An 18,098-nucleotide genomic window follows, 5' to 3' on the forward strand; every position below is an offset into this window, starting at 1 on the left:
ATTGGATTCCCAGTGTCTTCCCCAGTCATCTGTCCCACTAGATTTCTTTTCCTTCCTTCTCTCCTTTTTTTCCCCTTCCTTCCAATTTGTGGTACCTATTTAATGTCTTACTTTCTACTATTCTCCTTGGGGCTTCCCAGGTGGTACTAGTGGTAAAGAACCTGCCTGCCAATGCAGGAGATGCAAGAGACAAGAGTTCGATCCCTGGGTTGAGAAAGTACCCTGGAAACGAGGAAATGACAACCTATCCAGTATTCTTGCCTGGAGAATCCCATGGGCAAAAGAGCCACAGTCCATGGGGCCGCGAAGAGTCAGACACAACTGAGTGACTGAGCACGCACGTTCTCCTTAACTTATAAACACCCTCAAATCTCTCCCTCCTCTAAATCCCCCCAGTACCCATCCCTGAGAGTCACTGTGTCATCCCTAGACCCACCTGTCTGTCCCTGCCCCAACCCTCCACTTGTGCAATCTCCACTCACCACCACCACTTCCTAACCTCTCAGTTACTCCCCGGCCCCAGAAGTCTGCCTTCTGCTCTCTTCTGGCTCATCCTTGGCCCTTTCTCCTGCCTCTCCCATCTGTCCACTTTGGTCTTGTTCTAAGGCTCCTTGTTTTCTGTCTGTCCCTGAAAACATCAGGATTAGTCCTTGGTGACTTCACCTGTTCCCTTTGGGGTCACAGACTTGATCTCAGCCTCCCTGTGGTCTGTCACCCTGAGCTGTGTGCATTTCTTGGACAGGAGACTGGAGAGGAAGGATGGATGAGTGGCTGGATGGAGCCCACCTTCCCGCTCAGCATGGGCCTCTGTGAGAGGGAGGTCAGTAGTTACTTCTAAACTTGCCCCTCTGCCTCCAGTTCGACTACTGCCAGAATCGTTTGTTCTTGTCACTTTTCTTCCACGCTCAAAAGTCTTCTAGATAGAACTTACATATAAAACAAATCCAAGGATTCACTGATTGTGGAACATGAATGTGCTGAAGCAGACCTAAAATACTGTTTAATCTAAACTCTTTGATTTAAAGACAACAAAATGAAGGCAAAAAGCAGTGAAGTCATTTGTCCAAGAGTCCAGGCTTGTTTATAAGGACTTCAAGGTCCTCTCTGATCCAACCTCATCCTCCTTTTGCTACATATTGTCTGCTCCTTCTCTTTAGGAAAAAAAATAGGACAAATCACAACTTCTTAAATAGCACTGTGGGCTTTTTCCTCATCCTCATCCTTGCTTTTTCTCTTCCCCCTCCTTAAATGCCCTCTTCTCTACCATTCTCATCTCTTGTTCAATCACTCATCTATTTTTGCATGTTCATGTTATTATTTATTCATAAAATAGTATTGATTGCCTAATATGTTGTAGGCCCAGCAGTCGGTGTGGAAAATTACATCTCTTCTTTAACCCCATCCCCAAAGCATTCCTGAGTAAGCCCATAGACATTGATTTTTATGCCATTATGATGATAAGCACTCTGGACTCCCTGTATAGTGTTTGACTGAGGGTGGTTTTTGTGTCATATGTTTTTTCCTTATTGAGCTCTGCCATAAGAAATATTCTTAGGATGTTTACTATTTACACTACAGATGTTGTTAAAGACATTGATTTTCAATGTAAAATCCATTTGATGTATTCCTTTCTTTTATTTTTTTGATGTATTCCTTTCAAAACTAAATTCCATGAAAAATTTTACTTATCATAGGAATTTCTGTGCTCTTACTTATGAGTAGTCAAAATTTTATAAATTATTGTGTTTCCCTCTTGGCTTCTGCTGCCAGGAAACTCAGAGTCAAATTATGCCAATTTTAATAGCTATGTGGAACCTTAGAATCTGCACATTTGCGTTTCTACTTATCTTGTTTTAGCCTTCTTTTCTGTTTTCTCTGATTTGAGTTCTTATTTAAGGTTTTCTTTTCCCTTGCATGATTGCATAAAGTACCTGAAATTGCTTTAGTCATGTCCGACTCTTTTGTGACCCCGTGGACTATAACCCGCCAGGCTCCTCTGTCTGTGGGATTCTCCAGGCAAGAATACTGGAGTAGATAGCCATGCCTTCCTCCAGGGAATCTTCCTGACCCAGGCATCGAACCCACATCTCTTATGTCTCCTGTGCTGCCAAGTGGGTTCTTTACCACTAGCGCCACCTGGGAAGCCCTAAGAATACTGGAGTGGGTAGCCATTCCTTTCTCCAGGGGATCTTCCTGACCCAAAGATCAACCCTTTGTCTCCTGCATTGCAGGCAAATTCTTTGCCATCTGAGCCACCAGCGAAGTCCAGGCTATAGTACATGCTTAATAAAGGTTTGTTGATGTAGACCCATGATCCCCAGGTGGGCAAATTCAAGCTCACTTTCTCTTTCACTTTGTCTGTTATAAGAAGGCCAAGGAAAGATAAAGTGTTGTAGTGGAAAGAATTTAAACTCTGCCTGTTACCAATTGTATAATACAAATTCAGTTCAATTCAGTTCAATTCAATTCAGTCGCTCAGTCGTGTCAGACTCTTTGTGACCCCACGGACCACAGCACACCAGGCCTCCCTGTCCATCACCCACTCCGAGAGTTTACTAAAACTCACGTCCATTGAGTCAGTGATGCCATCCAACCATCTCATCCTCTGTTGTCCCCTTCTCCTCCTGCCTTCAATCTTTCCCAGCATTAGAGGTTTTCAAATGAGTCAGCTCTTCGCATCAGGTGGCCAAAGTATTGGAGTTTCAGCTTCAGCATCAATTCAGATGAGTTATTTAGCACATGTGATCCCCTCCTTGTTACTTTAATCTGAAAATGGAAATAAGGATGCCCTCCTAGATTGCTGTGAAGATTGATAACCCTCGTAAACCTCTCAGCACATTTCCAGGCCCTTAATAGCAATCAGCACATATTAGGGTCTCTCTCTTTCCTTCCTATTTCCTTGTTTCATTGGAAATTGCACTTGGAAAAAGATAAGTGGATTGCTCTATGACCACAAGTTAGTCAATTAATTGTAGTGTCATCTGTAAAATAAATGTAACTATTGACCTCATTCAGAGGGATATGAAAATTAATCGATGGTAATGCACATTGGGATTTTTTGCTGAAAATTGCTTAAGAATGGCTCAGTATTGTTACATGTTTTATTTTATCATTAATGTTATTTATGAATATTTGGCTTTGTCTTGTCCTGGTGTGTTTTACATCTCTGGTCTTAATCACATTTATTTTCAATATTATCCAAACTTATATCTTAATAATAATAATATAGATGACATTCAAAACCATAGTTCCCATGTTTCATATAAATTGGCTTTTTCAAGGTGGATGATTTAACCTGTTTCAATATGCTCCTTATGATATAGACATTAAGATATTTAGTAAATAATTTTTGTTACTTGCATTTAAAATCAAGCTCAAGCATTTTTCATAGCTTTGGCATCCTACTTTATGCACTCATATTTTATGTTTATTGGCCATTTTGTAATGATATTCTTCATTATGAGATACTTGATCCATTTCAGATGATAAATGTGAATGTTTCAAGTATTTCTAGTTGAAGAGATGATTAACTGAATGATATACCTGTTTTCACTTTACTGGCAGGGAATGCTCACTGCATGCAATCTCAAATGGGGGCTTGTGTTACAGAGTCCAAGGTCATTCTCCTGAGAGGGGATCTGAGTTCTAGCTTGGTCACTTTCTAGCTGTGTGGCCCTGGGAGAGTCACTTCACCTCTCTGAGACTCACTGGCCAACTGTCAAACATGAGGGAGTCGGTCTCAGTGATCTTTAACTTCTGTTTCCAGCACAGCATCTGGTCCTCTGCACTGGAACTGCTGAGGCGGGCCGTACATTTAGGTTTGTAGGGAAACATAGAGATTCCTCCTAATACAGAACATTATTTTCTGGGGTATATTATTTATACAGTCCTACTCACAAATATAAGATGTCTTTCCTTTTAACTGCAGAGTAGTTGGCATATATTAAAGATTCCATGAATGTCTCAATTTAAGGTCCATGTGATGAGTAGGATATGTCCAGGGGGACAAGGTTCTCTGTGAAACTCTATTACTAAGGAAATGGGAGGATATGTTTCCAATTTCCAAATGGGTGGAGTGATATTTATTTATTCATTTTGTTAGTTTTAGATTTAGTAGTAATGAATATAGACCTGGGTTGAACTATAGACTGCATGTATATATAGGATATTTACTTCTGGGAGAAGTTGATACTAGGAATTTTATTTAAACCATCTGAAACTACAAGCATCTCCAACAACTACTGAAACTTCTTTGTGGCAGAATGCATTTTTCAGTGGCTGTAATGTGATGCTAATGCAAAACTAGAAATCTACTCAGTTCTGGTACTTAGGAAGCAAATGCCCAAGTGCAGTGAATTTCCACCCTGGAAAATTCCATTAATGATAAAGACATCCACAATATTTAGTCCCTCATCTCAATTGTTACTTCTGGTCATCAATTTCTCCCTGATTCCATAGAGTAGATTTATTTGTACAGTAATCTAATCACACCTTTTGTTTTGACTATATGAACATACATAGATCAGTCTGCAGACCACAGGAGTTTGGTGGTCCCCACACCACACACACCTCTTCTGGGTACTCCTATCTTTGGCAAGGTGAATTTTAAAAAGGTACTTTTTATAAAAAAAAAATTTATTTAAAGAAATCAACTATTGTCTTGATGTTTTCCCCTTCAAATCTAAGAAGCTATTTATGGTAGAGTCTGGGTGTTTCATTTATTTATTTTTGTTAGTTATTCATATTGGGTTTGAAGTGGTTTTACTTGAGTCTCCAAAGTTAAAAGCAGAGCTTCGACTGACCTAAGAAATAAAGAATGTAAAAAGTTTTAACATGCTTACCCGATAGCTTATTTATCATGGAATCTTTGGGCTTCTCTGGTGGTTCAGATGGTAAAGAATCCACCTGCAGTGCAGGAGATCTGGGTTCAATCCCTGGGTTGGGAAGATCCCCTGGAGAAGGGAACATTTACCCACTCCAGTATTCTTGCCTAAAGAATTCCATGAACAGAGGAGCCTGGTAGGCTACAGTCTATAATGTTGCAGAGTCAGGCACAACTGAGTGACTTTCACTTAGACTCACTTGGCCCAAATGTTCCTAGGACTCTTTAAGGCAGTGTTATTCAAAGCGCCTGTCCACAGTGAGATTGTCTCGAATCGAAACCAGTGCATTCCTTTTTTCATTAAGAAAGTCTTGGGACTTCCCTGGTCCAGTGATTAGGACTCCACACTTCAAGTTCGATCCCCAGCCAGGGAGCTAAGATCCTGTATGTGTGCAGCTTGTCCCCCACCAAATAATGATAATAATAACATAAAATTTTAAAAAAGAAAGTCTTACTCCCAAGAAAAAGTCAGCTAAATGCCATGCAAACAGCCAAACCAAATTTCCCAATGTCTTTCCTCTTAGCCGCATTGCTGAAAGACACAAGACGAACAGCAGCTGAGTGTTTGTACAACTTGGGCAAACTATTAACACTTCACCCGTCTGTGCCTCGGGCTCTTAGAATGCTGGTATCAGGAGGTAGAGGGAAAATGTGAGCAAGGAGCTCAGTGAGTGAGTGAGGTAGCCAAGATGCCATAGTGAGGGGCCCAACGTGGTACAGGCTGATGGCTCCCTAAGACAGATGCTGTCAACTGGTTGCGGCTCTAGCAGATGGTGGGGTGTGGAGGGTGGTGGGTCATGGTCAGACATCATGCCCAAAGGCCTTGATGTACCTGGGAATGAAGGGTGGGGATGGCTTTCATTTGAGAGGACTGGAGGGAGAAGTCATGGGTGTCCTCAGGCACATTATGGTGGTGGTGTTTTAGCTGCTAAGTCATTTTGTATCTGACTCTTTTACAACCCCATGGAACTGTAGCCTGCTGATCTCCTCTGTCCATGGGATTTCCCAGGCAAGAATGCCTGAGTAGGCAGTTATTTCCTTCTCTAGGGTATCTTCCTGACCCAGGGATGAAATTTTCCTGACCTGCATCTCCTGCATTGGTAGGCATATTCTTTACTGCTGAGCCATCAGAGAAGCGCATCCTCAGCAAAGCCAAGGTTTTATTGGAGCTGAGGAGGTAAAGAGAAGTTTAAGGAGAGATTTAGGATATAGCAACCTACTGGATGATGGGCATTTCGCCCAGAAGAACTGATGGAAGGACTTGTGAGGGAGATGAAGGGGTTAGCATTGGCTCTGCTTGGGGCAGTTATGAGCAATTTGGCAGTTTGAGGCTGGATAAAGAGGGATGGTCTGAGAGGGTACTGAGGAATTCCTTTGGTGATTGAGGGAAACGGGCAATGAGGCAGTTTGGGATATGTTTCAATGCTCTCCTGGAGGAGAATGGGAAGAAATTCTTAGCTCAAGTATGTGATAGCTTCAGACTAGTTGTTCTTCCTACTGCTGACATCTTGGAGAACTGAGCTTTTTTATTGCCTGCACATTCAATAGAATTATTGTCAGTTAACTGAAATAATAAAACTGAACAGTATTTGTCTCTTGCTTCTATTATCATTTGGCACATTTTCCAACAAATATTTGGATAGCACCAGCTGTGTGCAGAGCACTATGAAACCCTGGCAGAAATGCAAATACAGACAAAAACTTGTTACCTGTGCCCCTCAGTGGCTTCCAGTCTTAGAAAAGAGGAATTCCTTCTATTTAGATGGAGTACATTGGCAAAAGGCCACTATTCGTGTAATCTACTATATCCCAAACATAGCAAAGCAAATTAATGCAAAATAGCCGTTTTCTTAAAAGATGTGTCTACTGCCTTCAAGGCCAGTGTGGTAAAACTGGTCTTATCAATTTTAGCTTGGAAGATGATGAAGTTGTGGCTTTATCTATAGCTTTAGAAAGTTATTTCCCATCAACCTTTTTAACTCCTTGGAATGAAAGAGAGGGTGGGGGGGGTGGGGAGGGATGGGGAGAGAGGGAGGAAAGGAAAAAAAAGGAAAAGGAAGGAAAGAAGGAGAAAGAAAGGAGAGAAGGGAGGAGGGAGGCAAGAAAAGTGTAAATCAAATGCAAAAAAAAAAAAAGTTAAATACTAGCCTTGATCTGGTTAGAGTGTAAAGTAAATCAAGTGGCAATTTAATTCTCAATGAACATATGACAACTGTGGAGTTAAATATTAGATTTAAATAGGGCAGCTAGTTCTCTGCAAGAATTACATTCATCTCTTTATATGGGCACTCTTCCTAATGAACATGTCTTTCCCCTCTTAAATTCAGGCATTGCTGCTGGAGCATGAGAAATTAATATACATTCTTAGATTCATTAATAATATTGCTCATAAAAGACCTTTTGATTTTTATCACCCTGAGTTCCCAGAGGCCCAAGGAAGCAGCCATAGCTCCAAACCGCATGAATTATCAGGGGTAAAATCCTATTAAAGCAAAACCTTAATCACCACTTGCGTTTTATATCAAGTTGTATCTAAGAAGAAACTGTATATATCATATCCATCAACCTAGCATGGACAAATAAATGGTATTACAGTCCTTCCACAGAATATTACAAAGTAGAAGCAAAAGAAGTACTGCTGCTACTACACACAGTGTAATTCAGTCTCAAGAACAATGTTGAGAGATAGATGTAAGACAGGGAAGGATGCATGTAATATGACTCCATTTATTAGCTTCAAAACAAGCAACAGTCTCTCACTGGGGAGATGTCAGTGGTAGCAAACCAACAAGGGAAATGATTAACACAAACTTCAGGATAGTGATTATCCCTGGGAGGTGAGTAGGAAATGGGTGTAATCCAGAAAGAACACAGTGGTGCTTCAAAAGTACTAGTGATGTTCTGTTTCTTAATGGAGTGGTGACTTCATGGGTATTCATGTTATTATCATGATTAAAACTGTATCAATAAGCTTTGTATTTTCTTTGGAACTTTTGATAATGTGAACTGGCTGTTGAACTAAGCAGAAAGGAAGCTGGGAGGTTATTTTTACCTTTTACTCTCTTACTTACATACTTCCCTTTCTCTCATCACACTTAGCATAACTTACAACTGAAACAAGAACTTTCTGGTGCAGAAGAAAAGTTACAGACTCTGGGTTCACACAAACCTGAGTCCGCATCCCAATTCCTCCATTCCCACACTATGAATCATTGAAATTCCTGCAGACTCAGTTTCCCCATGTCTAAAATGTAGGAAAGAATGCTTCTAAGAGTCCAATGAGAGAATATTGTTGACTGCACATTCCAAGCTCTAGAGGGACTCACAGTCTCTTTTTTCAGTATGCCACTCAGGGATGAGAAATTCAGAAATGCCTGGTGGCAGTGACCCAGTGGAAGCCCTGGGCTCTGGGATCCAACGCTTGATGTGCTGGGTGACGAGGCCCAAGCCTCGTCCTTGTGAAGTCCTCTATCCTCTGCAGAGTCTCTTTCCGGGCTTCTCCACCAGCTTTGTCCCGAGAATCATTCACTTGCCTCCCACTGTGCACTACCGGGCTCCCAAAGAACCGCCTTGGGACCGCCTCCTGCCTCCTCCAGGAAGATGATGGATGAGTGGCATGGGCCAGCTCAGCTCTAGATGAGAAGAATAAATCATCCCCTTTCCCCTGATGCTTCTGTGCATGTCGCTTCTTGGCTTTAGACAGCCAAGGCTAGAACCTGCTCTTAGAAAGGAGCTAAGGAAACCAGCCTTTAGCACAATCGGCCAGCCATTTCTGGTCTAAATGGAAGGAGTCACCAAAACTCAACCATGGAGCCCACCACATGAGGAAGCAAAAAGTGAGGTGAGGACACAGCCTTCATCAGCAATGCACAGATCTTGCATTTTCCCTTCATGTCCTCTAAGCCTGTCTCCCTCAATAAGCTGAAGGGGCTTACAAAGGCTTAGGGCTTCCTAGCTAGCTCTCTGCTTTTCCCACTAGACATAACTGATGAATATACGCAAAGCATCTGTCTTATGAGAGACCTGCCATTCATATCCATCCCCTTCTCAATTCTCCCCTTTCTTGGTCCATAAAGATCATGAAAGATGTTTTGCAGCCAACAGCTAAGTGATTCCTTTGGTTCTATCAAAAACAGTGATTCCATTCTGGAGAGCAAGCCTAAACCACCGACTGCCTGGAAGCCCTTTGGGTGGACCTAGAGGATGGATGCTGAGTTTATCCTCCAGTTTTCCATGTGCAGAGGAGAGACTTTAGGCCTGTGAGCTCAGGATGCAGCCTGCCAACTCCTGCCCTTTGCCTGCAGCTCTGGCTGCCTCGATTCCAATTTCCCTTCTGTCTTTGTCTTACAGTTGTTCAGCACATCAAGCGACACAACATTGTCTTGAAAAGGGAGCTAGGTGAAGGAGCCTTTGGAAAAGTTTTCCTCGCTGAATGCTATAACCTCTGTCCTGAGCAGGACAAGATCTTGGTGGCTGTGAAGGTAAGCGAACACTCCAGAATGTCTCATTACCCATGATCACTACTCACGTGTGGAAGTGTTGCTTTATTTTATTTTATTGCAGTGACGGTTTCAGGAGCAAAGTACATCTACCATGGTGGATGTGTCCAAATTCCTTTAAGTGATGGACAGTGGGAAGGATGTTTGGGGCACAGGGACAACGGGTTCTGCTCAGGAACATCTTTCCAGCCTGCAGGCTGTGGATATCTCTGAGTTAATCTCCCCAGTCAGTGTTAACTGAACTCTGGACAGAGGTCACTGGGGTCAAACACAATCCACCCCACCAAACTTGGAGACTTCGCTTTCTCCTCAGATTGCTCGGAGCGTGTCCAAGTTCAGCTGGAGCTTGTCTCGTGTTCAGAAGACCTGGAAAGGATACTGTGATCTTCACTTCCCTCTCTCAGCCTCATTTCTGCTGAGAAGTTTTGTTATGTACTTACTTTGTCCCTTCCAAATATCTCCAAGGCCCTAGACATGGCATCTGGAAGGGAACATCTCTGGGGGATGGATCTTACCGCCCTAGGAGACATGAGATTTTATTGAAAGACAGAAGTCTGAAAATCTTTTGTCATAACCATTTTTCCATAAACTCTAAAAAGGAGGCCTGAGGAATCCCCTGGCAGTCCAATTGTTGTAAAGCTCCATGCTTCCACTGCAGAGGATGCAGGTTCGATCCCTGGTCAGGGAACTAAAATCACACATGCTGCATGGCATGGAAAATAAAAATAAAATAATAAATGCCTATGTGTTAAATTATAATAATTTTTTAAAGGAGACCTCATTTTCAATATGGAGAAGGAAATGGCAACCCATTCCAGTACTCTTGCCTGGAAAATCCCATGGACAGAGGAGCCTGGTGACTACAGTCTATGGGGTTGCGAAGAGTCTGACACGACTGAGCAACTTCATTTTCACTTTTCACTCTCATGCATTGGAGAAGGAAATGGCAAGCCACTCCAGTATTTTTGCCTGGAGAATCCCAGGGACAGAGGAGCCTGGTGGGCTGCTATCTATGGAGTTGCATAGGGTCGGACACAAATGAAGCAACTTAGCAGCAGCAGCATCTTCAATAAAATTGTTAAGTAATTAGCCTCCAATTAAAATAAATAAATTTATATTAATAAACATTATTGAAAGGGCTGAAATTTCCACTGGACCCTCTAAATCACAAGGATTAACACAAATAGCACAAAAAACTTCAGCATGTCTTTTACATGTGCACTGTAAAAATGTTTAAAAAAATCACCAAGGTACAATTTATGTAAAACACTTAAGAGAGGCATGTGTTTATAAAATGAACTAAGGGCCAAATGAATAAGTATGTGGCTAATGTAATAAAATGTAACTTTGTGACCTAACGTAAGATGATTGAGTTTTGGTTTTTATTTGTTCATTTGGCCAAACAGAAAGTATTTGTACAAGTGGCATTTATTTCCTCATTATAACCAGGACAACTTTCTTTGTGAGTTGATGGATGTGTTTTATTTATTTATTTATTTTTCTGGTCTTTTAATGCTTTAACTTTTATTCGTTTTTAATTGGAGGATAATTGCTTTACAGAGTTGTCTTGGTTTCTGCTGTATACCTACGTGAATCAGCCATAAGTATATATATGTCCCCTCCCCCTTGAACCCTTCTCCCATGCCCTCCCCATCCCACCCCTCTAGGTTGCCGCAGCGCACTGAGCGGAGTCCCCTGTGTTACACAGCAACTTCCCACTAGTCATCTATTTTACATATGGTACTCTGTATGTTTCAGTGCTACTCTCTGAAGCGGTCTCACCGTCTCCTTCCCTCATTGTGTCCACAAATCTGTTCTTTATGTCTTCTTCTCTATACCTGCCCTGCAAATTGAGCTGAGGTGGATGAACCTCATTTCATCCTATTATACAGAGTGAAATAAGTCTGAAAGAGAAAAACAAATATTGTATATTGACACATATATAAGGGAATCTAGAAAAATGGTACTGAGGAACTTTTCATTTTTTAAAAGAGATATGTATTCCATTACTGTTGTACTCAGCCTTAAAATACTTCAAAATATGCTTAATGGGTAACCGAGGAGAGAAATAAAATGATTCTTGAACTTTCCCAACCTGCAGACTAAACATAGTTTCTGTTACAGTTCATCCTAATGAAACACCATGCATTTGCTTTCCTTGCCATCAAAAGTAACTAAGCCGAGTGGCTCAGATACACTTAAACTCTCAGGAAAGGCTCCTAAAAAGCTATACTTTGGGGTGAATAAAGGACAGGCCTTTCTAGGGATGAGAAATATAATATCTATGGAATAAACATCATCTCACTAAGATAGGCAAGCGGAGGGGGTAGTGAGACAGAGGAGAGAAGAGGGGAAGGGAGATGCGGGAGAGAATCAAGGTCAAGCGGGGTGAGTGGAGTGAAAGGAGAATCCTGCAGGGACCCTGAGGATGTTTAATTCCTGCTGCTGAGAAGGCTTCCTCTTTTCTTTCATTTACTCAAAAAGTTTGTTATTTTTTTTAAAGCACAAAATGTTCAGAACATTTGGCAGTGTTATATCTGCAGTCTTCGCTTTCTTCTGCTGTTATCTTTTTTTTCCCCCTTTGGAAAAATGGGACCAAAAGGTGCCTCTATTTTTGGAGATTCAGAGCCTGATATAAGGATAGAGCTGGAAGACATTCTGGGAACATGTAACCCCAATCTCGCATGTGTCATAGACAAGGACAATGAGGACCCTGGGGCCAAGGTCTGGGCCATGTTTCCCACTGATGTTTGGAGGCCATCCAGGAAACTGTTCACTTCATGAGGTCACAAGGTGAAAGCTTTGAATGTGAGAAAATCGTAGGAGATGAGGGAAACCTAGAGGATAGTGTAGGAATAGCTCAGAGGCCTCAGCTCAGTAGTGTGTGCTCGGTTGCTTCAGCCGTGTCCGACTCTTTGCGCCCCCATGGACTGTAGCTAGCCAGGCTCCTCTGTCCATGGCATTCTCTAGGGAAGAATACTGGAGTGGGTTGCCATGCCCCCCTCCGGGGGATCTTCCCAACCCAGGAATCGAACCCACATGACTTATGTCTCCTGCATTGGCAGGTGGGTTCTTTACCACTAGTGCCACGTGGGAAGCCCTCAGCTTGATAGAAATAGACTCAAAATTTCTCAGCGGGCATCGCCTTTCACGTTCCTGTTATTTCTAATTCTGTGCTTGCTCCTCTGTACTTCTTGCAGTGTCCTTAAGGAGCCAGTGCTACACAGCTAAATCCAGGGCACATTTAACTCAGACATCACTTTTCCTTCCAAACGCATGCTAAACAGGATTTCAGAGCTTAATCTAGTAAAGATGAAGGATTAGCCAGTGTCAGCAATGTTCAGCCAATGGTCCTGCCCACAGCATACTTCCCATCACTACTGTTGGTGCTGCTGCTGCTGCTAAGTCGCTTTAGTCGTGTCCGACTCTGTGCGACCCCATAGACAGCAGCCCACCAGGCTCCCCTGTTCCTGGGATTCTCCAGGCAAGAACACTGGAGTGGGTTGCCATTTCCTTCTCCAATGCTTGAAAGTGAAAAGTGAAAGTGAAGTCGCTCAGTCATGTCCAACTCTTCACCACCCCATGGACTGCAGCCTTTCTTTAAATCCCGATCACAGCCCTCATCCCATGTTCAACCCAGACCCAGGCCCCAGTCCCCATGAACCTCCTGGCTTTGCCAAATAATTGTTTGCAGATTAACAACCCACGATGAGTGTTTGCTCTTTAATCAAAACTGCTGAAAAAGAAAACAAAGAAAATTTGTCCCTTTATCTCAAGTAGTGAGAAAAAAATAGCCACAGCTTAAACAGTCATTTCAACTTCAAGGTCGTACACCAAAGAAATCTCATCTCCCTTACCTCAAATGTAGCCTTTTGTGGAAATCAGAGGCTTTGCTTACCTTGGCCGGAATGATTTCAAGCTTCAGTGGGGCGGGGGCCCATTTTAACTGTGAGATCCAGAGGCTGCAGCCACGCAAGGAACAAGTCCGATTTTTCATGGGCTCTGGGATGAATGGGATCAGAATAACACATGGAGCTGCCTCTTGCCAGCCTGACCTGCTCATTTTTAGGCATGTGGGCCAATTGTAAGTGTATTCAAAGACTATCTGATAAGTCTGGGAGGAAAATGTCTATGGTGCCTTGCTGACCACAATAAAGGAATTTTTTAAAAAAGGAACTGAACGTGGCCTCCAGGGCCTCCATAACCTGTCACCTCTGAGGAGTGGCTGCTGGGGCTGCTTCTCTTCCATTGGAGGCACCCAGGGATGTTTGACAGTCTTTCTGCCCGTTGCCTAGCAACCCCTGCAGCATTGATTATGCATGCTAAGAAATAGCAGCTATTGTCCTCTTTCCTTCTCTAGAAGGAGCTGACTGGTTTGAAATCCAAGGTTTTACATTCAGACTGACAGATGTCAGGTTCCTGTAAATTTTGACTCTGCTTGTTCCAAATGACTAAAGAGCTTGAGGGATCCGCAGAAGTCAGTTTAAGATGGGAGTTAGCCTAGGCTTGTGCAGACCCCTCAAGGGTTCAGAGCCTGAGCCAGCCTCTCCCATTAGAGTATCTGCTTGTTTGGATCCAGTCAGATTGCCCTTTTCTTGATATTTTTGGATGACCTTTGTTTCTTAGTGAAATGGATCTGTGCCTTCCCACTGAAAGACAACTGGAGAACCCAGAGAGAAAATGAGATGCATAGAAACCAGTCTTTGATCAAAATAAGTTCCTTTATCTTTAACTCAATTGCCAAGGAAACACTTCATTGCAGTTTCTCTGCATTAGCTGTGGATGCATTAACTATTTTTGGCTCCATCCAATTTGCTTTTCAATAGCTACAATCCCTACATTTCCTTGTGCTGTGAATGCACGCTAATTTTCATTTTTTTAAACATAGCCACAAGTGGGCTTTGTAGGATTCATAGTCTCTCTTCCCCCTCTCCACTAACTCAGGTGTATTCCTAGAAACACAAGAGAGGCCTTAGGAATCGTATCTATAACCCACGTCTCGTGTTTTATAGATGACAGATCCAGAGAAGCTGAGTGACTTCCTTGAGGTGTGAGTTAAAAGGAGTTATAGATGCTGCACAAGACTTGGCAAGGTGCGAAACAGTGATGTCTGAGCTCAGCAGGCACTTTCTTTAGTATCTAACGAAGGGCTTTTTCTTTTCATATTACTAAATATTTGCTTGTCAACAACAGAGGAAATGATGCAAGGGTTTTGGCAAAGTTGACTAATACACTCTGTGGCATGTTACCACGAGCCAGCTCACATAGTATCTAACACACCATGGCCATGCCCTTGCCTGGGGGGCCCTGCCCTACAGAGGAGCCATACAGCTCCCCTCACCCATCAGCTCTCATCTCAAGTTACCCCTTCAAGGAGACTTCCTCTTACTCCCTGGTCTAGGTCAGACCTCCCAGTTCCATGTTATTGAGGCATCTGTACTTGTCCTTAAGAGCATTTGTTAAGGCTGTTAATCAGTACATGTATTTGTGGGTATATTTAATCAGCAACATTTGTCTATCTTCTCCAGTAGAGTGGCATATTCTTGAGGGTAGGAATCATACCTTTTAGCACATTGCCTAGTATGTAGTAGCAGGCAATAAATGCTTGCTGGATGGATGGATGGACTATTGAAAAAGAGCCTTTTGAAAAAGTAAAGTGTTGGCAGTTGGCACTTCTAACTAAGGAAATGATTTGATCAGCTATTTATATGTGTGTATAGTATATGTGTGTATATATATATATGATGTAATCTAATGAGAAATCATTTTAAAAATAACTAAATCACTATGCAGAAATATAGAGGTATTATTGAATTTTTTTAGTTTAACTCATACTTTTTTGCCAATGAGGAAACAGAAGAGGGGCCCAGAGAAGATAAATGATCCTTCCAAAGTCACATAGCTTGAACGAGATCACTTAATGTCAGACCAAGGACTAAAACTCTGACCTCCACATCAGCCCCAGGCTCCCTGTGCCTCATATTTTCATGTACTGAATCCTACACATGCCCTATAAACCAAATTGAGGAAATTCAACATGATGTATGAGGTAATACAAAGGAGTGGGTAATTTTGCTCAATTGTGTATGATAATAAGAGAGATATTCTTGTTTTCCCAAATAGAAATGTAATTCAAGGAAATAGGTGGAAATAAAGAAAATTCCAGAGCGAGTGCTTTCGCCTCGTGAGGGGATGCAAGCAAAATATCTCAATCAGCTTTGAGCAGTATATAAGAACAGTATAATAAGAGCAGTATAATGTTCATTGGAAACCCAACTCAAGCTGATTTAAGCAGAAAAGGGAATTTATTTGCCCAAACTACTGGAAACCCTTGCTGTTGGTGCTCTAGCTCCCTGGCATCAGCAATTCCCTCTCTCTCTCTCTCTCTTTCTCTCTCTCCATCTCTTGGCTCTGCTTTCTTCTATGCTGAATGCATTCTTGAGCAGGTTCTCCCCATACTATGGTAAAGATTCAGCAAGAACTGCTCTGGGTTTACATGCAGCCATCCTGGCAACCCAAAAGAGAACTCCTCTTTCCCAACAACTATGCACAAGTTGAAGGGCCACCCCCTATTGGTTTATCTTGAGTTGTTTCACCAGGCCCTCCAGCCAAGGGAATAGAATGTTCTGATTATCCAGGCCTGGGTCACATGCCTATCCCTGCAAATGGAAGATGAGGTCAGCTCTCCTCACACATGTTGACCAAATGTAGGGAGGCGTTTGTTTCCTGAAAGAATGGTAGAGCCGCTAAGTGAGAAGACAGAGAAAAGAGATCTGACAGGAAAAAATGAAAGATGACCATCTCAAATAGGACTTGCAGGACCTCGCTGTGAGTAGAGCAGTTGGGTCTAGAAGCTCGCTAGGATCTGAACTGGCCCTTAGGGCAGTCCCTTTGTTATCCTTGCAGGAGGCACTAGGTCTCTCCTCCAGGCTTCCCTGCTGGCATGGCACAGCTATCTCACCCCTCTCTGCTCCCTGGCTTGGGCTGCTGCATCCTGCCAGCTGCTGCTCCCATGGGCTCTATAACTTACCTTTAGATTCCTTAAGAAGGAAATACCATGTGTCCAGTTATTCCACTCAGTGTTCCTGCCAAGCACCTGCCTGCAGTCCAAGAATCCAGTGTGATCACGTGACACAGATGAGACCACTTATAGGCCAGAAGCAACTAAAGCCAGTTGTCTTAAAATATTTGTAAGGGCAGTGGAAAAGCTTGAAAAGAATCGCTTTCCAGAAACCACCGGTTCTGGAACAGGGAAGCAATCTGTAGATAAGAAAGTGTGTCAAGAGTTCATCAATTCAAGTACTTTATCCACACAAGTTTATTTCTAAACCAGATGGCTATTTTCTTTCTCTGTTCTTCTCTTCCTTCCTTTCCTTCTTCTTGTCTTTCTTCTTTCCTTCCTTATTTTTAATTTTTAAGAAGAGTCATCCTTCTGTTCTCACATCTTGATTATTTGTGAAGTCTCTCACCCATTCCTCCTTCTTCCTGTGCCCCTCTCCTCTTCTTAATTTACTTTAGTATGTGAAATTCCTTTCCCACAAATAGAAATTGATGACAAGATTAATGTAGTTAAGAGAATATTTATCAGTGTTGCCCTTAAAAGATAGTTATATTCCTTAACAGAATATAATGTTGCAGAAAATACTATCAATTCCATCTTTATAAGTTTCTGGTAACAAATTGTAAAACTTTTAATGGCGGCTTGCTAAAAGGCTTAATCATCTTATTGTCTGGACATTGCTTAATAGATCTCTATCTTCTTGTAGTGGGAGTGCATTCTTTCTTGGTGAGTGCATGTGTATACATGTGCTCGTGTGTGTGTGTGTGTATGTGTGTGTGTGTGTGTGTGTGTGCACTCACATGTGCTGTAGGATGGGCAGTAACATTTCCCGTGTCAGAATCCCTCTTGTACTGGAGTCACTTGGGCCCCAGTTATTAAGTTGCTCCATCAATGTCCCTTCCCCAGTAACTTCAACTTTTAACCTTTTATGGGAGATCTGTTTTTTGTCTCGTTAATTTGTCTCCTTAACCCTTTTTTTCTTGGATTTTCTCCAATTTACATACATCTTTTCAGAAATGCTGAAACCAAGCAGTACATTCCACTCTACTGAGGACTCATCTGATACCAAACATAGCTGGGGTATTCATTTAACTCCTGTGCATCTCTGGAAAATATGCATTGTGGTAGATGGGCTGCTTTTTAATTGACTTTAACATGGCAGCCCAACTCAGAGTCGAATCAGGGTCTACAGGGACCCATCAGCTCTTTTCTATCCAGTGGAATTATCTCAGTCAATTGAATGCTGGTGTATTTAAAGCCTATAAGTGTCTTGCAATTGTCCATATTGGAGGTCAACTTCTGATTTATTCTTTTGAGTCAATATTTCTCTAATATGACAGTTGCTGTGAATTAGTTTCCTGTCTTTCAAAGATTAGCATTTATAATATGCAACTTGATATAATATACACACACAAACCATCAATCTTATTCCTCAAATTCTATAAGTACTTAAAGTATGTGAATTAGAAATTAACCTCATGATTCTCGTTAGATGTTTGACTTGTTAGAGTTGGAACCATGGTTGTGAAAATAAACATAGCAGCAATCAGCACCCTGGCTATGAATCTTGTATATGAGACTGCCACTTGGTATATATTTAAAATCCTTGCAAGGGCCGGTTACATATCATTGAGTTGATATACAGAGTGTTGGTTTC

General features: G+C 42.1%; 1 protein-coding gene across 3 annotated transcripts in view; it reads left to right on the top strand.

The window, feature by feature from the left end:
• Window positions 1-18,098, top strand: part of NTRK2 (neurotrophic receptor tyrosine kinase 2) — a 389,675-nt gene that overhangs the window by 282,080 nt on the left and 89,497 nt on the right. For all 3 annotated transcript variants that reach the window (XM_068973783.1, XM_068973784.1, XM_068973786.1), the window contains one exon: window positions 9,233-9,363. In XM_068973783.1, coding sequence (XP_068829884.1) covers window positions 9,233-9,363 — 131 coding nt within the window. The remainder of the gene's footprint in view (window positions 1-9,232; window positions 9,364-18,098) is intronic.

Source organism: Capricornis sumatraensis, chromosome 6 (assembly GCF_032405125.1).
Source record: "Capricornis sumatraensis isolate serow.1 chromosome 6, serow.2, whole genome shotgun sequence".
Lineage (NCBI taxonomy): Eukaryota > Metazoa > Chordata > Mammalia > Artiodactyla > Bovidae > Capricornis > Capricornis sumatraensis.